At 43.1% G+C, this 24,915-nt stretch overlaps 1 protein-coding gene across 1 annotated transcript in view; it reads right to left on the minus strand.

Moving 5' to 3' along the window:
• Positions 1-640: 640 nt before the first annotated feature.
• The window catches only part of F10 (coagulation factor X), a 33,973-nt gene continuing 9,698 nt past the window's right edge, over positions 641-24,915 (minus strand). The window contains exons 3-8 of the mRNA XM_075563403.1: positions 19,347-19,371; positions 15,403-15,516; positions 11,496-11,627; positions 7,383-7,624; positions 3,514-3,631; positions 641-1,353 (exon numbers count right to left, since the gene is read on the minus strand). Coding sequence (XP_075419518.1) covers positions 782-1,353; positions 3,514-3,631; positions 7,383-7,624; positions 11,496-11,627; positions 15,403-15,516; positions 19,347-19,371 — 1,203 coding nt within the window. The 3' untranslated portion in view covers positions 641-781. The remainder of the gene's footprint in view (positions 1,354-3,513; positions 3,632-7,382; positions 7,625-11,495; positions 11,628-15,402; positions 15,517-19,346; positions 19,372-24,915) is intronic.

Below are 24,915 nucleotides of genomic sequence, written 5' to 3' on the forward strand. Positions count from 1 at the left end.
CCCCCTGCAAATGTTACAAGGATGGCTGGACAAAGTGGGGCAGCTTGGGCCAATCAAAAAGAAATCAGAGAAAGAAAGGAAAAAATGCTCTATAAACAAGGAAGACCCTGATCACAGTTTTCAGCAGTGGCCCCATCAGGGAGAACCTCACAGAATACAACGTTCTCTATTGAGAACGACATCTTGGGGAAGGCAAAAGTCGTGTTACGAGTTAAAATTGCTCTAGTCTTTCCACTTCAGTAGAGCAAGACCAGCATTAGGATAAAGACCCTACCAGGTGGCACAATGGTTAAATGCTCAGCTACTAACAACAGAAAGGTTGGCAGTTTGAATCCTTCCCAGGGGTGCCTCAGAAGAAAGGCCTGGTGATTTGCTTCTGAGAGATGATTGCCATGGAAAACCCTCTAGAACACAGTTCTACACACACACACACACACACACACACACACACACACACACCTTTAATTGGCATTGAATGGATAGTATCTGATTTTTGTTTTAAATAATTACAGGGAAGAAAATGTAGTCTGGGACCCATCCTGTGGCAAAGCAAAGCAAAGCAAAACCCAATGCCAACCAACATCCCACCGGTGTGTTGAGTGGAATTCCTTTTTTTTTTCTAAATCATTTTATTAGGGGCTCATACAACTCTTATCACAATCCATACACACATCAATTGTGTAAAGCACATTTGTACAATCATTGCCCAAGTGAAATTCCTTGAATAGGAATGATCTACAGGGACTGTGGTGAACAGCATCTGCGGACAAGGCGTTTGGAATCAAGTGGAGGGAGGCTGTGGCTTTCTGACTTTGGCTTTCATGCATCGATCTATCCACTTGAGGAAGTTGGTGACTTTGGTGTAGATTCCGTATTTCCCTTTCTTTGCGCACCCTTCTCCCCAGCTGACAATCCCAGTGACATAATAGGTGTTTTTGAATTCAGTGACATGGGGGCCCCCGCTGTCCCCTTGACAGGCATCTAACTGCTTGGCCTCATAGCCTGCACAGAACATGTTTTGAGTGATCACAAAACTACTGGACAGCTTGCACTTGTTTCGGTCCACGTAGGGCACTTGCAGCATCTTGAGGATGGCGGACTGGCGGCCATTCTCGCTGGTGCGCCCGAACCCGCTGATGAACCCGCTTTCCTGAGTCATCAGCACCGACTCGGCCCAGTCCTTCTCTGGCAGGCAGGCGGGCGCCACGTTCATCCGGAATGTGATGGGGGTCTTCAGCCTGATGATGGCGATGTCAAAGTCGTAGGTTTCTTTCACAAATCTGTTGTGCTTTATTATCATTTCCACGTCGTGCGCCATTTCATTGCCCTCCTCCTTCTCCGTGTTCCGTTCCCCTGGGGTGTGGTTAAGAACATAATGGTATTTAGATTTGGTATCCTGCATCCCTGGCTAGTGGGAACGGGTTAACCCACTTAGCTGCTAACTAACAGATCAGTGGTTTGAGTCCATCCTTAGGTGCCTCAGAAGCAAGCCCTGGCGATCTGCTTCCTACATGTTCTATGGAGCACAATTCTTGTCTGGCACACATGGGCTCAACTTGAGTCCCAAACACCTCGACGGCATATTTTAATTTCAATTTTGGTTAATTTTTAAAGAAGTCAAGGTTTTCCACACTTCCCGACCCTGATTTAAAAACAGTCCTGTAGATCAGTGGTTCTTAACCTGTGGGTCGCGACCCCTTTGGGGGTTGAACAACCCTTCACAAGGGTCACCTGATTTATAACAGTAGCAAAATTACAGTTCAAGAAGTAGGAACAAAAATAAGTTTATGGTTGGGGAGGTCACTACAAAATGAGGAACTGTATTAAAGGGTCGAGGCATTAAGAAGGTTGAGAACCATTGCTGCAGAACATTTGAAAAACAGAGAAAGCATAAAGAAACAAATAGAAATGACCTTTCATTGCACTCTCTAGGAGTAAATATTACTTTGTGTATGTATGTAATACTTCAGATATTTTCAACTCCATAACTTTCACAAACACTTTCTGAAAATGTGTTGTGTGCTAGGCACTGTGCTAGCTGTTGGGGAGCTAAAATAACAAAACAAAACACCTATATGGCCCCTCTCTCCAGGTTCCTAAATTCTAGACCTGCTAGTCCAAAAGGGACCACCAGCCCTGTGTCAGCAGAACACTTGAAATGGGATAGTCTGAACTGAAATGTGCTCTTTATAAAATTTCAAAACTTAGCATGAAAACAAAGAGTGCAAAACAGTGCACTTATACTCTAAAATCTTGATTACTTATTTTGGATATAATGGGCTAAATCAGATGATTAATTTTACTTTTTAAAAATCCTATTTTAGTATGGCTATGAAAGAGCCCTGGTGGGTTATATTTTGGGCATAAGGTTGGCAGTTATGAGTCTGTCTACTTCCATAAAGATGTGCAAACTCAGATAGCTTATATTGGGGGCTGTATGAGTTGAAATGGACTTGCTGTTAATGTGTTCAACTTGGTAATGTGACCAGTAGAAAATCTAAATGGGCATGTGGCTCGAATTTGTGGATTGCCTTCCATCTAATATTGGACAGCCTTGTTCTGGAGTGCGGCAGGGGAAGACCCAAACTCACTGCCCGCGAGTGGATTCCCACACTTAGCTACCCAAACGGACAGAGCAGAACTGCTCCTTACGGTTTCTGGGATCAACTCTTGACAGTGGTCGACAGACAGCCTCATTTTTCTCTGTTGGGGCTACTTGTGGGTGTGAGCTAATGAACTTATGGCAAGCAGCTCAAATCTCTTCGTGCCACCAGGGCTCCTTATAGAAACATAAAGTTACTACAAATGACCCCAAAATAAAGATCAGAGGAAAAAGTCCTTGAAGCTCAGAGAACGTTAAGCTAGTCAGGGAGGTAGGGAAGGCTTCCCCAAGGAAAAGCCAGCTGAGAGGAAGCTGAAGGAGGCTCACGCTGCACATGGATACCAGAGGATAGCTATTTTCTCTACACTCTTGTCTCCCTTCTCTTCTTCCCTTCTAGGAACCTCCACAGGATTTGAGCATTTTTATCATTGTCAGAAATTGTGTTAGTTCCATCATTGTTGCTGGGTGCTATTGAGTTGATTCTGACGTGTCGCGACTCCATGCAACAATGTGAAATTCCCTGGTAGGGGATTCTAGCCCATAATATTTATGGTAGTAGATCGCCAGGTCTTTTTCTTGTGCAGCCTCTGACTGAGTTCTAACCACACACCTCTGGGTTAGTCGCTGAACACTTAATCAGCATTGCCAAGGCTGCTGACATGTGAGTTCTAGTGGTTCTAATGCACCAGCCATTCCACTGGGGACAGGTGAAGACGTCAGACTCCTCCCGTCTCCTTCTATGAAGATTCACAGCCTTGGAAACCATAAGGAGCTGTTCTATACTGTCCTTCCTAAGGAGTGCTTATGAGTCAGAATTGGGGGTAGTGGGTTAGTGGTTTCTAACCATGATGTGATAGAGCAGTTACCCCTTTCCATGGTCCCTGAAGAGAGCATTGAGGGCAGTCACTTACCTACTCTCACCTTGAATCTTTTAGATTGGTGGAGACAGTGAGCCGCGGTGAGGATGTAGTACTCATCCAGAATGGTGCCTCCACAAAACCCCTCGTTTTCCTCATTGACGAGTAAAGCCTACAGGGGAAAGTCGGTGATTCCAGACTTGTTTTTGCAAAGCTGAGCGAGAACTTGGGAAGAGCTTAGTCTGCCAAAGCAGGCCAGGTTGTGTTTGAGTTTCTGAGAAGAGGAATTTCAAAGAGCCTCGAGATCCAAAATCCTTTGTCATGTGTGTCCCTCACTGTCTCCTCGATTCAAGCCTTCCTTGTGCTTTCTTTGGCCTCACCCTGCTCTTGTCACCTCTCACCTCATACCTGTCAGCTGGTCTGCTACCTTTTCTTCCATCCTGCTCTCTGTTATCCTGTCCTCTATTTGAGAACTTGTAGACTTCTCTTCTTGCCCCTGGAATCAAACCTAGACTCCATGGAAGAACCCAACTCATTCATTCCATTTTTTCCACATAACTAACTCTTTTAGGAGCACTGGAGGCAGAGTAATTACGCATTGGACTGCTAACTGTTAGAAACCACCAGCTGCCCTGAGGGAGGAAGAGGAGGCTTTCTACTCCTGTAAAGAGTTACAGTCTCAGAAACCCACAGGCGCAGGTCTACCCTGTCCTATAGGTCGCTACAAGTCAGAATGGACTCAGTGCAGCACAGGCCCCAACACAGTTCCAGCCCAGCGGACCTTTTTCTAATCTTGCTCATTGCTGGGTATCCCATAAGCCACTCCCACCTGCAGTCTTTTCCAAAGCAACTGCTGCACTTTCTTCAAGTATCAGTCATGATTTACCTCCACGGGACTGTCCCCAAACGCTAACCCTCCAACCCATTCTTTGAATCTCTGCAGCATGAGTTTAAGTGGGTCCATAACCCTGCTTTGAATTTGCTTTATGGACCAACTAATTTACTTGCTTTTTCTTTATTCAAGAAACCATTACTGAGGTCCTACTAAGTGCCAAGTGGCAGGCCAGTTGAGGATGGTTCTCTCATGTTTTGCTTATGTCGTTCTCCACCTGGACTATAAAGTCACCTGACTGATATTTGTTTTCTATTTCTTCTGAGCCTGTCAGTGTATTTTTGAAGTGCTAGGAATATTTTTCAAGTGTTTTGGAAAACTCTTTTCCCCTGTAGTCATCACTTTTGTTGTCTACATGCTTATGATTTATGTGGCTGACGACTAGGCTGATATTGGTCTTCAGAGAAACATTTGCTGAAGTATCCGCTTCATCGTGACATCACAGTCTTTGGAATGGTTTAACTTTCAAACCTATTTTTCAAGGTGTATGAATGCCACCAGTAAAGGGAAATTTCTCTGGAATCCCCCTGAACACGCTTGCCTGAAAATCTTAGGCATGAAGACTATTCCATCAAAGAAACAGCCTTGACAGTGCAGGTAAAAGGCACCCAAGAGCATTTTCTTCTTTTCCATTCTTCTCCCCAAAAGTTACCTTTGGAAATCAGGAATAAAGCATTTTTACTTTCCCCTTCTCTAGAGAATTTGGCATCTTCTAAGTAATATTTAAGGAGCCTGGTGGCTTAGTGATCAGCAAGGTTGGCAATTCAAAACCACCAGCCTCTCTGTGGGAGAAAAACGAGGCTTTCTACTCCCATAAACAGTTGCAGCCTCGGAAACTCACAGGGAAGTTCTACCCTGTCCTATAGGGTCACAATGAGTCGGCATCGACTTGATAGCAGTGAGTTAGTGTTTTGTTTAAGTAATATTGTTTGTTTGGGAGTATGTATATGTCAAGAAGACAGAAGGCTATGGATGACAGCGGAAGCCCAAAAGCATTCCCTTTGACCATAGTCCACGGATGTGAATAGCTAGTTTTCAGACAGAGTGTATTGTAGAGAGGATTAAAGTAGATTAAAATGTAACATCTGATTTGATCCCCTTTTGACACATCTAAAAGTTCTAGCAGTTAAAAAAAGTGAAAGGGAGATGCATGTGGCTGAAAGCCTCCAGTGAGTGCTCTGTGAACATATGCAGGGATGTGACTAGCTTTGCTGTCATAAAGAGTGCACTGCAAAATGGAATGTGATGGATATAATGAGGTTAAACCTAACAGCTTATCATTTGAGCTCCCTTTTGACCCATTTTAAAGTTGATCTAGTTTTTAATATTTTCTTCCCAACTGGGTTTTTTTGGTGTATTTTATTCTGTTATTAGTGTTCTGGTTTTTTTTTATTCTTTTGTTTTCTTTGACACTTTGTTTTGTATTTTTCTATGTTTTTCAGTATTTGAAATTCAGGATGGGTGATTCTGTAGACAGTAACTGCATTAATGGTTGCTTGGGGGTAAGGCAGGGAGGTTGGGAGAAAATGGGGAGCTAATAACAAGGCACACAAGAAAATAGAAAATGTTCTAAAATTGACCACGGTAATGATTGTACAACACTTCTTGAGATGATGGAACTATTGAATTGTATGATATTTGGATTATGCCCCAATAAAACTGTGTGTGTGTGTGTGTGTGTGTGTGTGTGTATATATAAAATCAGCTTCTCCTTGGGAGAAAGATAAAACTTTCTATTCTCATAAAGAGTAACAGTCTCATTAACTCACAGGGGCAGTTCTACTCTGCCCTATAGCTGGAAGTGAGTTAAATTTGAATAAACAGCATATATATATATATATATATACATAAAATGTATGCTAATTGTCTCCTGGACATACCCTAATTAAAGATTAAACAAAACAAAGCAAAACTTTGTTTAACTGAAATTTAAATTTAATTGATAATCCCAATCTGGACAACCCAAATCCAAGTTGATAATTAATAGAGTATGTTGCTTCGGGAAAATGGATATACTTCTTACTAGGGAACTAGCCTTCTTAGGATTGAGGTATCTGGATTAAAAACCCCACCAAATTAGGCATGCATGAAGGAGAATGAATTCTTCTGCCCCCAGTCAAACAGAAGAACAGAGCCCCTCTCCTGTGCTGGTGAAAGCTACCTACCTCTGCCTTGTGGATTACAATGTGCAGTTTGAGCTACTGGGTGATCACTTGGTTTCGAGTCCCCTCTCCTTGTAGTGTAACAGAGCTGCCTTTCTATTTTCTTCCTGTCTTCCCAGAGCATAATATAATCCTGGGCAGGAACTCACTGCCCTGGAATATAGCCACCCTCTACAGAGTTTCTGAGGCTGTACAACTTTACAGGAACAGACAGCCTCATCTTTCTTACAAAGACTGGATGGTGGGTTTGAACCATGGACCTGGGGTTAGCAGTTCAATGCCTAACTCAGCACCACCAGGGCTCCTTTGGCCCACCAGGGCTCAATTAAAAAAAACAAACAAACACAAAAGCTTCATCGGAAAGGGTGACACTGTGAGAAGGGAGCAACTGTTGAGACTCTCTTCATAGCTCCTCCCCTTAGCCTGGCTTCTCAGCACGCCTCCATCCAGTGCTTAAACCTCTAGAAACCACAGTAGTGTGGACAGAAGAGATACGCAGGTGTGCTTGAGAATGTGGGAGGTCACCTCCTACCTAGTGCACACCTGCGTCTTATTTCTCAAGTTCCCAGTGGGCTGGGATCTCATGTATCATCTTTGCATCTGCCAGGCTCTGTGCTGTTGTTGTTAGCTCCCCTCAAGTAGATCCCATCTCTTGGTGACCCATGTGTGCAGAATAGAACTGCCCTTGAGGACTTTCAAGGCTGTGACCCATGGGAAGCAGATTTCCCAGCCTCTCTTACGATGGGCCCCTGGGTGGGTTCAGACCTACAACCTTTTGGCTAATAGTCGAGTACTTGACCATTACACTGAATACACATTTTGCCTTGGAGACTGATGCTGCATCACAGAGGAGACGCAACCATAGTTACCTGCCACGGACACTCCCCAGGTTTGCACTCGTTCCCACCCACGATCCGCACATAATCTTTGGCACTCCGCTCAGGATGTGTCTGATTGATGTCCAGCGATTGGAAAGGATTCTCTGTGGGAGGGATGTCATATTGTTCCTCCTCATTCAGTGTGGAGTTTTCTGGGGGTGTTCCACTCTCATCAGCCTCTGCCAGTGACCGCTTTCTTCGTGCCAAGGTCGGTTTTCCACAGGGGAATGGCTCTACGAGAAAAAGAACAGGCCAGGCCGTGAAGCAAAGCTCTCTACATCACACAAATTATTCATTCTCTAGGAGACCCAGCATGGCATTATGTATGGTAAAGTCATTGTTATTTTTATGTGCCCCCTGAGTCCCTTCTGACTTAGAGCGACCCTATCTGTGCACAACAGTACGAAACACTGTCCGGTCCTACCCCATCCTCACAAGCATCGTGATGTCCATGGTTGCAGCCACTGTGGCAATCCAAGTCATCAAGGATCTTGTTTGGCTATCCCACTTTAGCAAGCACGATGCCCCTTTCCCGGGACTGGTCTCTCCTGATGACACGTACAAAGACCATCCTGGCTTCTAAGGAGCATTCAAGCTATATTTCTTCCAAGACACATTTGTTTGTTCCTTCAATAGTCCCTGATCCCTTCAAGCTTCTCCACCGCACTATAATTCAAATGCATCGGTTCTTCTTTGGTCTTCCTTACTCAATGTCCAACTTTTACACACATAGGAGGTGATTGAAAATGTCTTGACTTGGGTCAGGTGCACCTTAGTGCTCAAAGTAACACTTGATTTTCAGCACTTAGAAGAACTTTTGTGAAGCAGATTTATCCAGTACAATGCCTTGCCTGGTTTCTAGACTGCTGCTTCTATGAGCTTTGAGTGTGGATCCAAGCAAGATAAATCCTTAATACCGTAACTCTCTTTTCTATTTCTTCTGGTCCATAAAACCATTCGCAAAAATCCAAACCCAAATCATTGTTGTTGGTTGCCACTCAGTTGATTTCAACTCATGACAACCCCTATGTGCAGCAGAACAGCTCCTGAGGGTTTCCAAGGCCCAGTGTAGCCTCTGTGAACCCAAGGGCCAGGTCTGTCTTCTGAGGTGTCACTGAGTGTTTGAACCCCAACCTTTCGGTTGAACCCCATTTGCCACCAGGGTGCTACCCTTAAAACACCCATGAGGGATTCTCTGAAAGGTGCCTTCCTGTTGAACCACCCATTAGGAAGGAAATATGCCAGAGAGGAAGGCAAAATAGGGCAGCGGAAGGAGGGTGGGAAGGGGATGTGGGAGGAAGGAAGCCAGTGGGGAGAGGCAGGGGAGAGAGGGTGTGTGTGAAAGGCCAGGGTCCATGAGAGACACTGGCAAACAACCTATATGAAAATAGATTTGAAGTGGCTTATGTTTTTCTAATAGGCGTCCTGGTGGCATAGTGGGTTACACATTGGTCTGCTAACCACAAGGTCAGCAGTTTGAAACTACCAGCCTTTGTGAGTTGAAATTGAGTCGATGGCAGTGAGTTTGATTTTGGCTTTGGTGTTTTCCAATATAATTCAATTTGGTATTTGTGGGTATCCATGGCCTGGAAGCAGTGCCTTTTCTTCCAATAGATCCTGGCAAGCTTGGTAGCCTAAGTTAACACCCTCTTGACCTTAAGAGTTTGTTGGTTCTGTGGATAGCAGAGGAGGTTAGTCAGTGTAATCACAGCCCTTTGAATGCTTAATTAACTCACCCAGGATTTAGAACAAAACTTTTCACACTAGGTCCTAGGAGGCTGTTCTGATTTTATTTTCCAAATAAAATTTTATTTGAAATAGTTTTTGTGGTTACTCCTGGAACTTAAAAATATCGCATGCTCACCCAAAGAAGTGGCCAATCCAAATATTTCTATACCAGTTGAAATGTAAGGTTTTGTTATTAATAGAACTGTAAAAGGCATGATTTTTAATGTACTGAGAGATTTAACACTACATAATTTAAGTCATACTTGATCATTATATTTGGAGCCAATTTATTAAAAAGAATACTTTTTGATTCTTTGTCTTTTCAAGGAGCTCTGGTGGTTCAGTGGTTATCACTTGGCTGGTAGCCAAGGTTGGTGGTTTGAAGCCACCAGTTTCTCTCTGGGAGAAAATGGAGACAACTGCCTTGGAAACCCTATGAGGCACAGTTCTGCTCTGTCATCTGGGTCGCTATGAATTGAAATCCATTTGATGACAAACGGCTTGGGTTAGGATCTTTCCAAAGGAAGCCTTCTAAACGATCCTGAAGAAACAATATGATGAGAGAAATAATGAAAGAACTGTTTAGGAGTTACAACGTCTCTGAATGGAATAAAGCCTGTCAAAGGGAACATTAGATTATGAAATATAATATATTTCATTCATTGCCATTGAGTGGATTCCAACTCATAGTGACCCTGTAGGGCAGAATAGAGATGCCCCTGTGCGTTTTCTGAGACTGTAAAGGTTTTATGGGAACAGTAAACCTCATCTTTTTGCCATGAAGTGACAGGTGATTTCACTTTGCTGTCCTTGTGGTTAGCAACTAAGATAGTTAAGGTTTATTGTACCACCCTGGCCAATGAACACATGTGGGGTTAATGGAAGGGCAGAGAGATAAATGGCTCAGCGAGCCTCGCCTTTCTAGCTCTCAGGTCTCTTGCTTTCTGATGGTCGGACCAGGGTGCAGCTGCCTTAGGCAGTTCCCTGCTTCTGCTAGCAAGGCTCACTTCTTGCGAGACATTCCTGAGGAGAAGCCACAGGGACCTACCCTGATGCAGCCCTGGGTGCTGGAGCAGCTGTGTGGAGATCCCTGCCAGCGCTGAAATGCTTAGACGCTCACTGATTCAGCTTTCATCCTGCAGTTGGCGTCATTGTGTGTATTTTGTGAGACTGAGGAGGACTTTGTAGTTTGGTGTCAGACATATGGGCTAAGTCGGACTTATGGGCTTGGACTGGACGTGGTTGGGATGCTTTCTGAATGTATACTTACCCTTTATATAAAACTTTTAATTTATATAAATCTACATAAAAGTATTTAGAACATTGAAAAAATACCTCTTTTATACATATATGAATTTCTGTGGATTTGTTTCTCTAGTCTACCCAGACTAACACAGCAACCCAATGGTAACCACTAAGCTACCAGACCTCTATTACCGTTCCTAGAGGCAGGAAACTTATCCACTCCCAGGGGCTTAGAAATGCAGTTGCTCAGTTCCCTGGCTTACTTTTCATCCTGTGGGAAGCCAGATTTATGAGAGTCTGGCTTTTAAAGAAAGAAAAGGACATACATTTCATACACACTGGGGCAACCTAATTTGTCCGACTTGTTCAAACCAGCTGATGATCAAATGTATGGGGTCTCTCATCTCTCTGCCTATGTGTCAGAGCAGAAGCAGGCCTTTTAGGGTTCTCAGTGGCTGCACTTTTGGAAGTAGATGGCCAGGTTTTCTTCTGAGGTACTTCTGTCTAAACTTGGAACACCAACCTTTGGGTTAGCAGCTGAGCACTAAGCTGTTGGCACCAGCAAGAGATTCCCTTGTAGCCACAGCACGTGTTGACTCACCATATTCCCTGCCATCCCATAGAGTCCATGGAGGGCCAGGGGATCCTAGCTGCCCTTTTCATGGGGCAGGCAGGTCATCCTGACAATGATTTATTCAGTTATGTGGCATTGACTGTGTGCCGGGCACTATGCAAAATGCTTCGAATCAATGATCTCCTCACTCACCGAGGTAATCCCCTGCTTCTCATGTTTGAGAGGCTTCCCTAGCTAGTGTAAATGGTTAAGCACTCAACTAGTAGCTGAAAGGTCGGTGGTTCAATCCCACCCTGGGGCACCTCAGTAGATAGAGTTGGCAATCTGCTGTCCATAGGTCACAGCCTTGATCGCCCTGTGGGGACAGTGTTACTACAGCCGTATTCGCTTCCAAACCTTTCAGACTTCATCTCTGAACACAAGGTCCTGAGCCCAGAGCTCTGGCTGCTCTCAATCTCCCGGCCCCTACATCGCCTGCTAAATCCTACCCAGAATGTTCAGGGTGGTCTTGCCTTTGATTCCCTCAGACCAGGGGGCTCCCATGGTGTTCTTCCTACCTGTGGAGATGCAGGACTTGCCATTGTCCCCCAGGATGTACCCCGTGGCACAGGAGCATATCACTGAGTTCTCTTCTTCTCTGCAGAACTGGTCACAGTTCCCGTTGTCCAGGCTGCAGAGCTTCCGGAGCACTGCACAAGAGAGATGCATGTTGACCCTCAGGACATGACTAGACTGAGGCTTGCTTCAGACGTGAGGCTGATCAGCTCTTCTACCACAGGAAGGAGAACACGCATTGTGGCCATCCCTGCCAAATTCATGTCCCCGTGCCTCTAATGGCCCTAAATCATCTGTCAGTCTCTAAGCCTGTGAGCTAAAGTATACCCCTTCTCTTCCCCACTCACTATCTTTGAGTTGATTTTGACTTTTAGCTAGCCAGTAAAGCAAGGTAGAACTGCCCCTGTGGGTTTCCAAGGCTCTCACTCCTTATGGGAGTAGTAAGCCCCATCTTTCTCCTGAGTAGTGACTGGTGGTTTTGAACTGCTGACCCGATGGTTAGCAGTCAAATACGTAACCAAGCCCTATAAAAGACTGAGCCCAAGTTTGTTCATCTTCTCTCTGGGTGTTCCCTCCTTCCACACCTGTGAATATTGAAAGTACCATGGACTGATGAAAGGACAAATCGATCTGTCTTGGAAAACAGATGGAGAGAGTGTTCCTTAGAGGCAAGGATTACAAGACTTTGCCTCACAGACTTTGGACATGCTGTCAGGAGAGACCAGTCATGGAGAAGGACGTCATGGTTGGTAAAGTGGAGGGGCAGAGGAAAAGAGGAAGGACCTCCATGAGATGGATGGACGCCCTGGCTGCAACAGTGGGCTCAGGCACAGGAATATATGTGAAGGTGTGGAAGGACTGGGCAGGGTTTCCTTCTGTTGTGCAGAGGGTCACTATGAGTCAGAGCTGACTCGATGGCAGCCACCACCACCCATTAGCTCTTTGTGCAACCCTTGAGCATTCTCCCTTCCAGGACCTGTGGGTTATTCCAGAAACGGTCACTTCTTCATTGAGGGTGTTGATTGTTAGGGTGGCTTTGCATCCACAGAAAGCTCCCTCTAATACCTGTGTGAGTGGTCTCCCCAGCGGACCCCCTTTGAGTGCCTGTGTGTTGCCTCTGGTACTGGTCTCTCATGTATCTGTTCATCATTGCCTACTATCTATACCCTTCCCTGAACGAGGGTGAGCCTTTTCCGGCAGGGCCTGAAGTGTAGTGCCCTCAGAACTACCTTCCAACCCGAAGGTCAGTTGATTTTCTGTGGAATAAAGGCACTTAGAAAGCACAGGTGGGCTTTCTTCAGCCTGGCAGGGGGTAGGAGACTATAAACAAACAAACAAACCCTACTGTTGTCAAGTGGATTTCCACTCCTGGCTTTCCATGTGTTTCAGAGTAGTGTGCTGCTGGTTCTCTTAATAGCTGTAGTCATATAGCAGTAGATCACCAGGGCTTTCTTCCACAGCATTGCTGGGCAGTTCAAACTGACAACTCTTAGTTAGCAGCTGGATGTAAACAATTTGAGCCACCCAGGCCTCTTATGACTTAACCACTTACTCTTCAACCTTGTGTGTGGCTTGAGTCGAGGCTGTCCTGGTTCACACCCCTGCCCTGACTATGAATCCTGGCAAATCTTTTTTGTCCTCAACTTCAGTCCCCAATATTTAAAGATCATTTAACTCCAGGAAATTCCTTCCCAGGGAAGTCCTTTTCCTCAGTCAAATCCCATAAGCTACTGTGGCAAGTGCAATTCAGAGAAGCCCTGAGGCATGTTGCCTCAAGAGTGGCCTTCTTGACTCTGTAGAGGGGTTACAACACTAATGCAAACCACAGACAACCTGGCCCCGCCCTAAACACAAACTCACCGCATGGAGTCCATTCTGACCCATAGGGACCTATCGAATGTAGTAGAACTGCCCTGGTGGGATTCAGATACACTAAATAGTTCCAGGACTAGAAAGCCTTGTCTGTGTCCACAGAGCATCTGGTGGTTTCCAACTGATGACCTGTGGTTAGCAGCCTAAAGAGTAACCCGTGACACCAGCAGGGCTCCTGGGGACCATGTTTACTCATGGCCATTGAGTCCACTCTGACTCACAGTGACCCGATAGAACAGGGTAGAACTGCCCTTTGGGTTCTAGTACTCCTTAAGTCTTTACAGGACTAGAAAGCCCCGTCGTACTTCAGTGGAGCTGCTGGGGGTTTCAAACTCCTGGCCTTTAGGAAACACTGCCGAATGCATACCCACTATGCCACCAAGACTCTGTTACATTAGGTGGTGGTAGATCATGCTCTGGCCCTATGTACTCTGAAATTAGGTGATGTTCCCTGTAAGGTCCAATTCTTTTCCTTTATTTATTCATTTTTGCCAACAGAAACCAATTTACTAAGAACTCATTATGTGCCAGGTCTTGTCTTGGGCTCTGATGACAGAAACCAGGTCCTTCTTTGGGCCCCATTTCCTGCAGGGGCGCTCTGAGAAACCCCACAACAAGGCAAGCACACCTGGCCCGAGGCAGGAAGAATGTATTGAGGCCTCAAAAAAATAGAGACTGAGAACTGGGCTCCAGTCCCGCCACTGAGGGAAGTGCAGGCAGGGAGGTGGTTTGGAGCATGCGTCCTGGAGTCTGGCTCACCTAAGTTCAGATGCCAACCTCTCCTCTCGCTGGTTGTGTGTTTGAGCCACTAAATTAAAAAGGCTATGTTTTGCAGTTTCTCATTTGTAAGTGGTGGAGGTAAAAATGACTTCATAAGGTCAAAAGAAGACTGATGAACTTCCTAAACCTTTTGGCACAGTGCCCTGACGTGGGATCTGAATGGGTGTGAAAACTGGGTTGAGGCATCTTCTGACAGTTTAACTGCATGGAAACATTTAAGAAAGCCAGACTCCCCCAACCTCTCCCCAATATGTACTGAATATTACATTTCCAGCTCATAGTAAGCCTCTGGCAGTTTACTCTACATTCCTCCTCTTGGGTTTTGATTAAAAAAATAATTACAGTGCAAATGCCAATTTTAGAAAACATTCTTAATGGCCCAGGGACACGTTGGACATTGATAAGTTAGTGGAGTGTTGTGCTGGAGAGATGACTTTGGACTTTTTTTAATGGAGTCATACATAATTGATACTCCCACTGGGGGAAAATGCCAGTTTAAGACTATGTTCTAAAGATGATAAAATGAAGTCATTTGAAAGAAATGCAAATCTTTCTCTTTAGAGGAAACAAGACCTACCCTAATTTTTATGAATAAACTAGGTAATCGCCACAATTAGAGAACACGCGCAGTGATTTCTTTTTCCCATGTAGAATTAATGAAATGCATTAACATTTTGTAAACGGATAATACTGACTATTCCATGGTGACAAAATTAATTCAGAAAGAGACTTAGAATTATTACCTATGGTCATGAGAATGACTAACAGAGCAATGCAGACTATTTACTATTCTAAGGAAAATAAGGAGAGCCAGTCCTTATTTACGTATTCACGATGGAGCATATGCTTCGGTACGCATTGGCCTGCTAACTGAAAGGTTGACACTTCAACCGACCAGCTACTCTGAGGGAGAAAAATGGGGTTGGGAAGATTTACCACGTTGGAAACCCTCAGGAGCAGTTCTGCCCTGCTCTGTAGGGGAGCTGTGAGCCAGGAGCTACTTTGTGGCTATGGGCTTGCTGCTCGGATGTTCTGTACTTTCTTTTATGTCTCTCTCATTATACCTTTGAATGAATGATTTGGAGGACATATTTTTTGCTCTTGTTATAATGACTAACAATAATAGAGCACACACTTGATTTTACATATTAGAAATAATATAACACGAGCCAGTTTTGTTAGACATTTTAGCTTCTTCCCTACCTTTCACTCCCAGTAATTCTGATGTTAAGGTGCAGTTTGGAAATGGAAACTTACATAATTCACAGTTTTTGCCTTCATAGCCATCTCTGCAGGTGCAGGTGTATTCCCCGAGGCCATCTTGACACTTGCCCTCATTCTGACAAGGATTGCTCTCACACTGATCGCCATCTGCCAAGAGAGGATTAGGAAACCACAAGTTTGCTGACAATTCCCATTCTACTGGAAATGACTGAGCTGTGTTGATCTTGGCACACATTTGGCAGATGACTTGAACTGGCTCCCAGTTCCCTTGCCAACAACGCCTCCCAGCTGGACTTCATTTGGTGGTGCTGGGTACGTGCTGCCCTGCACTTGGGTGTTCTGCCATGTCCTGCTCACTTGCATCCACGATTGAACTTTTCCATGAACCATTGATTGAACTTTGTGACTTTCACTGAGATGTTCTAAAGTGTAGTTTGAACCAGAGTGAGGGGCTCAAAGCTTGAAGGGATGATTACATTGGCCCTACTGGCAGAACCACTTGTTTCTGAGCCTGGCGTTGGCAAGCTGGGCTGCCAGGCTTTCTCTTTCCCAAGAACTCTAGGGTAAAAGGAGAATGTGAAAGCTGATGCCTTGTAATACCACGGGCGTCATGTTTCTTGGTGGAACCATACGATCTCATCTAGATATGTCTAGTTGTCATTTTGAGAAATTAAAATAAGGCTCCAAATGAAAACTATCTGATAACTACATCAGATGCTCTACGTATCTATGTATTAAGTAATGCTATGTATTAAGTTGAGGTATTTACCTGATTAGGTGATTCAGTATTTCAGATTCTATCTTTTGTTTCTACCAAAAGAAGACACAAATACTCACAATTGCACCAGCAGGTATCATCAGGATAAACAGAGAAAAGACTGAAGTTGTCGAAGATTTCATTTTACTTGGATCCACAATCAATGTCATGGAAGCAGCCAGCAAGAAATTATACTGTGTATTGCACTGGGCAAATATGCTGCAGAAGGCCTTTTTAAAGTGTTGAAGACCAAAGATGTCACTTTGAGGACAAGGGTGTGCCTGACCCAAGCCACAGTCTCTTTTGATGGCCTCATGTGCTTGTGAAAGTTAGGCAATGCTGCCTCTCCCCCAAGAAGAATTTATTTCAAAGGATGACATTGAATCTGCAGCTCTGGGAGAGGGACATATCTGATCCAAGCACATGGGAGCAGATGAAGGGGGAGTAGGAGAGAGTGGAGCACATCCTGGCCCACCAGACCCTGAGGTCAATGACCCCAATTAGAGCAGCCAGTCCACAGATAGGACCACATGGCCAGCCCGACTATGAGACATGACATCCCTCACTGACCCATGGCCCTGCAGGGGACAGCACTGGAGACACAGTGTGAGAATTGCACCAGACCTGATCCCACCACACTGAGGCAAAGCACTGGCGGGGGAGTGCAGCAGAATAGCAGGGGAATGGAGCGGCAAGGTCCCCAGGGAATGGTGAAAGTGGACTTTAGGGCCAGGGCGTGATACCCCAACAGACTGGACTGGAAAACACTGCTAAAGGCCAACAAACGATCCTTGAACTAACTACAAGCTTTTCTTCCTTGTTGTGTTTTGTTTTGTTCTTTGTCAGTGGTTTGTTGTTGTTTTTTTGTTGTATATTGTTGCTTGGTTTTGCTCTGTCTTGTTGTGCATATTATTATCTCCGCAGGTCTTTCTAAATAAGATAGGCTGGATGAATTATCTGGAGGAAAAACAATGGGACTGACAGTTCCCTAGGGACATGGGATAGGGGAAGGTGGGGGGAAAGGGAGTGGTGTTAACAAACCCAGGGACAAGGGAAGAACAAGTGATCCAAATTGGTGGTAAGGTGGGTGTGGCAGGCCTGGTAGGGCATGATCAAGGGTAATGTAACGAAGAGGTATAGCTGAAACCCAGGTGGGGACAGAGCATCTTAGTGGGACAGGAGGAAAATCAAGGGAATTAGAGGAAAGAGCTGGGAGGCAAAGGGCATTTAGAGAAGTCTAGACAAAGACATGTACATATGCATATATATATGAGGTTGGGGAAATAGATCTATGTGCCTGTATTTATAGGTTTAGTATTAAGGTGGCAGATGGACATTGGGCCTCCACTCAAGTACTCCCTCAATGCAAGAATACTTTCTTCTATTAAATTGGCATTCTGTTATGCTCACTGTCCCAACACAACCACTGAAGACAAAGTGGGTGAACAAGCAAATGTGGTGAAGAAAGCTGATAGTGCTCAGCTATCAAAAGATTCTGGTGCCTTAAAGGCTTGAAGGTAAACAAGCGGCCATCTAGCTCAGAAGCAATAAAGCCCACATGGAAAAACACACCAGCCTGTGTGATCATGTGGTTCCGAAGGGATCAGTTATCAGGCATCAAAGAACAAAAAATTATATAATTAGGTGCACACCTCCAGGATACGATCGCTGAAGACAAATGGGTGCATAAGCAAATGTGGCGAAGAAAGCTGATGGTGCCTGGCTATCAAAAGAGATAGCGTCTGGGGTCTTAAAGGCTTGAAGGTAAACAAGCGGCCATCTAGCTGAGAAGCAACAAAGCCCACATGGAAGAAGCACACCAGCCTATGTGATCACGAGGTGTCAAAGGGATCAGTTATAAGGCATCATCAGAACAAAAAAAAATCTTACCATAGTGAATGAATGGGGAAGTGCAGAGTGGAGACCCAAGGCCCATTTGTCGGCCACTGGAGATCCCCTTGCAGAGGGGTCTAGGGGAGGAGATGGGTCAGTTAGGGTGCAATGTAGCACCGATGGAAAATATAGCTTTCCTCTGGTTCCTAAATGGTTTCTCCCCCCCTCCTCCACAACTATCGTGATCCGAATTCTACCTTGCAAGTCTGGATAGAGCAGAGGATGTACACTGGTGCAGGTGGGGGCTGGAGGCACAGGGAGTCCAGGGTGTGTGATACCTTTAGGACCAGGGGTGTGAGTGGCGATGCTGGGAGAGTGGAGGGAGAGGGGGCTGGAAAGAGGGAACAGATTGCAGGGATCTACATGTGACCTCCTCTCTGGGGGACAGACAGCAGAGAGGTGGGTGAGGGGAGACGTTGGACAGGCAAGATGTGACAAAGTAATGATTTTTAGATTGTCAAGGCCTGTGGGGGAGGGGGGAAGGGGGAGGGAGAGGGGAAAAAAAAAGGATCTGATTCCAAGAGCAGATGCTTTGAAAATGATGGGGGCAAAGAATGTGCAGATGTGCTTTACACAATTGATGTATGTGTGGATTGTGATAGGAGTTGTATGAGCTCCTAATAAAATGTTAAAAAAAAAGAAAAGAAAGTTGGGCAATGAATGAGGAAGACTGGAGTAGAGTTGACGTGTTTGAAAATGGTGCTGGTGAAGAATACTGACAGTCCCATGGACTGCCAGAAGAACAAATCCATCTGTCTTGGAAGACAGATAGCCAGAATGCTCCTTGGAAGGAAGAATGTGAGACATGTGGTCAGAAGGAACCAGTCCCTGGAGAAGAACATCATGCTTGGTAAAGGAGAGGGTCAGGGAAAAGAAAAAAACCGTCAATGTGATGGATTGACAACAATGGCTGCAACAATGTGCTCAAACAGCATGACTTATGAGGAAGGCCCAACATCAGACAGTGTTTCTTTTTATTGTACACAAGGCAGCTATGAATCCGTAATTACTTGATGGAGTATAATAACAACCATAGTGCCTGATACATGTGGATAAAAAAATGATCATGGAACTTGCTGTCCTCAATGAGAATGAACGGACTGCAAACCTTATGTACCATATATATTTAAGTAAAGAACAAAACAAAAAGTGTGCGACTGCCTTACAAAAACCATTATAGGAACACCCCAAAGAGAAAATTTTAAATAAGTAAGATTTTAGCAGGAGCAGAGCAGAGATATTTTCAAAATTCGAAGACCTTCTCTTCCCTAGTTAACTTCTTAATGAACCCTTCTCACTTATTATTGAAATAGAAAACATATCTTACCTTTGTATTTATTCCAGAATTCATTCTAAAAGAGAAAATAGATTTAAACATGCATCAGAGAAAACACAGATGCTTTACACCCATAAAAATTACAACTTACCTGGTAACAGCCCAAGCAGACATTCTCTCAAACCAAATTTACTTTTTGGAAGGAATGGCTCCAAAATTCTTCAACTTAAGAGAGAAAGCTGTTCCGACCTGCTTCTGCACAGCTGTGGGCTTCAATTTTCTTAAAAGGGTTTGCTCTCTTGGTTGTCTTTCAGCTGCTCAGTGACTGGTTTTTAGTTAAGATGCTTGGGTCAAAGATTCAATGAAGGATCAGTGTGTTAGTTGAAAGAATTTTAGTTGACAATGAGTTTAAAACTGGGCATCAAAGCCTTATATGAGGATAAGTTAAAAAGCATTGCTCCAAAACCACAGAAATGTTTATTCAACAAAAATATTAAAATATGAAGCTATTGTCTCTTGATATGTCTTCCATCTATGGCTATATATTTCTGAAGGTGGTGTTTCTATCTGTCTAACCCTCCCTGCCAAAGGATACACTTTTTAGGTCACATCATGCCCAAATGGCAGTTTTGTCATTCTCCAGAGATTCAACTCAAGTCCCTTTTTAATGTTCTTTGAGTTTGGGGAACAAAAAAGAAACTTGAAGCAGCAAGATCAAGGCTGTTGGATGGATGAGGTCAGGGTTTCCAACAAAATTCTTGTAGGGCAACCCTTGCTAGCCCTTGAAGAATGAGCAGGATTATGTTGTGATTAAAAAGAAAACATTCCTTGGCATAATTTCATGGCCTTTTTCCCCCTCTCATCAATGCAATTTTCAATTTCATTCAAACTTCCTCCTAATAAGCTCCTATGATCGTCCTGTGTTGTTTGCGAAAACCTATCACAATAGATAACCTTCTTGGAATCCCATAGCCTTCAGAGCTGACCTCTCTGTCTTGAATTTAACTGATCAAGCAGATCCACTCAGAAGTCCCTGTTTTGATTGGACCTTTTCTGAAGGCACCCTAATGAAATAGAAGGCTGAAACTGAGAGAACCGGTCTGCATCATCCACTGACCACAGAGGCGTGTTTAAACATGTTTTGTTTAGAATAAGCTCATGCAGGTATGCATTAGACCCGAGTTGCAATACTTTTAGGCTTATCTCATTATATTAATCTTGCTCATAGTTTAAAACTCTCTCCATACTTTACTTTTAACGTGCTATTTACACATTATCCCATAGAAAATTTGACACCTTTACTGTTCAATGACTACATTAGGGTAACAATGATTACCATTAGGATACTGAACACTTCCATCACCCTCCAAAATTTCCTCATGCTGTCTCTCCCAGCCTTTTAATTTCCACCCTTATTTCTAGGCAGCTCAGATTTGTTCTTTTCCAGAATGTCAAATAAATGAAAGCATACATTGTGTAACCTTTAGAGACTGGCTTCTTTGATTCAGCATACTGCCTTTATAATTCACCCAAGCCATTGGCACATCACTAGTTCCTTCTCATTGATAAACAGGATTCCACTGTATGGACATACCATAGTTCGTTTATCCATTCATCCAACAGAAGAAATTTGTGCTATTTCCCACTTGGGGTAACTATGAGTAGAGTTGCAGTGAATGTTAACAGCAAAACCCAAACCTTTTGCTGTCAGGTCTATCCTGCCACATGGCAACCCCATATACTTCCGAGGAGAAATGTGCTCCTTAAGATTTTCTTAGTTGCCAGCTTACAGAAGCAAATCACCTCGAAAATCACAAGACCTTTCTTCCTTGGCACCACTGGGTGAATTTGACCATCAGCCTTTTTGTTAGGCAAGAGCAAGTTGCTTTTGCCACATATTTAGATACAGGTTATTGTGTGAACATAAGTTTTCATGCTTTAAGATAATTATCAGGAGTAGGTTTGTTGAGTCCAGTGGTAAGTTGGGTTGCTGATCATTGTTAAGAACATCAAAACTTTGTCTCATAAACTTTGGACATGTCCTCTGGAGAGATCAGTCCCTGAAGGACAGTATACTTGGAAAAGTAGAGGGCTAATGAAAAGAGGAAAACCCTTCAGTCTATGAAGTGACACTCAGGCTGCACCAGTGGGCTCAAATATAGCAACAGTTGTGAGATGGCACAGCACCAGGCAGTGACTGAGTTCTGTTGTGCACTGGGTCCCTGACTTGCAGCTGACTTGATGGCCCAGAACAACAACAGCAATGTTTATCTCAATAAGGAACTGTAGAGCTACTTGTTAGAGTGGGTGTGACCTATTGCATTTCTACAGTGTCCAGGAGTTCCACTTGTTGAACAACTTTTCTAGGACTTGGTATGTATCAATGCTCTATAGGTACATAGTGGTATTGCAATAGAATTTTGAAAATTTAATCATAATTTAAAATACCATTTCTGTAATGGCTACTGATATTGCATATCTTGTCATGAGCTTAGTAGCTTATTTGCCATTCCTATATTTTCTTTGGTGAATGGTCTGTTAGATCCGTTTGCCCATTTCGTTAAATTGAGTAGCTTATCTATTTATTTTTTATTTATTTTCCGTTGGATTGTGGGGTTTCTTGATATATTCTGAATACAAATCTTTTGTCATATATGTAATTTAAATGTCTCTCTTAGTCTTTAAGGAGCCCCGGCAGTGCTATGGGATAAGAGGTCAAACCCACCAATCAATCTGAGAAAGAAAAATGAGGCTATTTGCTTTTGCAAAGATTTATAGTCTCAGAAATACCATATAGGGCTACTATGAGTTGGAATCAACATGATGGCATTGATTTATTTTGGTTATCTCAGTCTCTACCTTGTCTTTTCAGTTTTTAAAAGAACTATTAAAATTTGGATAAAAATCTCTAGAGCTTTCTATTAAACAATTGATAAAGATATATTTTGTGTCATGTCATCTATTGTAAATCACCACAATGTAACTGCTCATTCCATTTCTTCCCTGTGTTTCTGGTTTCCATCCATCCTTCTTTTTATATACCTTCCTGACTTCTGAACTCCATCTCTGGGTAAGTGCTGTGCCTTTGATCTCAAACAGTTGATTATTTTAAAGAGTAGCATCTCTTTGGCATTACTGTTCACTGGATAGGTCTGCCTATTGCTTGGCTGAACGTTGAGTCACTGAGATGAGTTCAGTTCCAGGCTTGAAAGGTGACCATAGACTTGGAGGTTCCATTAGTCTCTGTTCAACCAGAGAGCCTAATCATAGTTATTTTAAACTGATTTTGAGTTTTGTCCCACATATTTTTCTAATACAGGCCCTTCTATTGTGATCTCTTTCAGAGTGACCTGAAGTGGTAGCTGGGCACCATCTAGTTCTCTTAGTCTCAGGGTCCTGGAGGCTGAGGTTTCCATGGTTCATTAGTCCTTTGGATCGAGTGTCCATTTGTCTTTGACTTCCTTGACTCTTATTTGCTCCTGACGAAGAGAGATTAAAAGTTGCACCTTAGATGGCCAATTGCAAACTTTTAAGACCCTGGTCACTGATCACCAAAGTAGGATATATAATATTTTTTCATGAATTTCTTTCTTTTTTACAGTATCTTTCTCAGAGCAAACAGTTTTAGTTTTGATAAAGTCCAGTGTTTTATTTTTTTTCTGTATTGCTGATGATTTTGGTTTCATATATAAGATCTTTCTGCTTAATTCCAAGTCCTGAAATATTCTCACAGGTTTTTGCATTTTCTTTTGAGTTTTATGGGTTTAAGTTTTACCATTAGCTTTATCTTATAATTAATCTAGAGATAATTTTTGTGTAAATTGTGGTATTTAGGTCAATGTTCACCTTTTTTGTATATGGGTATCCAATTGTCCCAATACTCTCTGTAGAAAAACAGACTTGACTTCATTTAAATGGATTTTGTGCTTTTGTCAAGATCATTTGGACTTTACAACAGCAGTAATTACAACAACAGTTTGGTAGTTATATATTTTTACGTAGGAAGGCAAGTGTAGGCATGTCTGTGTATCAATGACACATGTGAGTGTGTTCATATAGGTGTATCTGTAGGCACAAATATATCCACATTTGTGTCTGTTGCATATATATGTATATATATGATATCACCAAAGGGGCACAATTCCAGATACTGCCTAGATACAACCAAACAATTCATGGGCTTGTTTTGCAGAATTTGGGAATTATAGCCTATGTAACAACTAGGTTAATCAATTATCATAACCTAGTTCATAGAGATGTGCCTTCTTTTGCTACCAGCCGAGGTCTTAAAAGGACACAAGTGGCCCTCTAAGATACAATAATTAGTCTTTCAGGATGTTCACACTTCCAACACAGTGGCTGGATAGCCTTTTGGGTTTGGGGTCTGGAGATAAGGGCACAGCATGAAGTCTAGAGTGCAGGAAAGAGGACGTATACTACAGATGACTAGCCAATAGAAGAAGACTCACAGGAAAGCCAGCCAATGGTAGAGCTCCATCATTAGCAGAAAAAAAGGCCCAGCTCTACATTCCAACAGACCTTTAGACTAACTAAGGGAAACTTTGGAGTTTTATTTGTCTTGAACCCAAAAGAATGATGGGAACCAAAGGCTAAAAGAAGAAAGTAGTCATTAGGACTAATAGCCTCCCAATTTGAACCACAGCCTCATCTAGCCCAAGACCAAATGAACTAGATGGTGTCCAGCTACCATCAACTGTTCTGACCAGAGACACAATAGAGTCCTAGTTAAGAATGGAAAAAAAGATGTGAAAAATGCAACAAAAAAAGTCTGACTTATTGGACTGATAGATACTAGATAGATGCTATTGTCCTGATGGTCTCCCCATGGCCCTTGGCCCTTGTGACTAAAGCCACTCCCAGCAGTCACTTTTTAGCCAAATAACAGATTGGTTTATAAGATTCACACGATCACCCATGAACACACTGTGCTTCTTTAAATAAGAAATAGGAAGCCAAATGATGAACACCCTAAAACAAACATAAGAAGGTAAGGAGGGGCAGGGAAGATAGATGAATGGAAACAGAACAAACAGAATGGAAATAATGAAAATATTGACACATTGTGAGAAATGTAACCAATGTCATGGAACATTTTGTACAGATATTGTTAAAAGGAAACCTAATCTGCTGTGTAAATTTTCACCTAATGCACAAGAAAAATTTAAAAAAATCTATTGGCCATATGTATGTGGACATGATCACACATTAATAACATTGTGATTAATGTTGCCCTATGCTAATTTTTGAAATTAGGTAGTGTGATTTCTCCAATTCTGTTATCTTTTCCTCTGTCTTTATATAGAAATACATTTTAGAATCAGCTTTTCTGTATCTGAAAAATAAATTCTTCTTTACATCTGCAGATCAACTTGACATCTTTACTATGCTAGAACGTTTGATCATCAAACATGGCAGGACTCTATTTAGATCTCTTTTGAGATTCTTTTAAACTAGCATGCTTTATTTGACATCTAGCATGGTTTTTTAGAATGTTTCATTTAACTTATATCTAGTATTTAATTTTCTTTGGAGCAATAATGCTACTAGAGTAAAATCTGTGAAAGTCAGAGAAGGAAAACTCAAGTCTTCTCTAATGAAT

This window comes from Tenrec ecaudatus, chromosome 11, assembly GCF_050624435.1.
Source record: "Tenrec ecaudatus isolate mTenEca1 chromosome 11, mTenEca1.hap1, whole genome shotgun sequence".
Taxonomy (NCBI): Eukaryota; Metazoa; Chordata; class Mammalia; order Afrosoricida; family Tenrecidae; genus Tenrec; species Tenrec ecaudatus.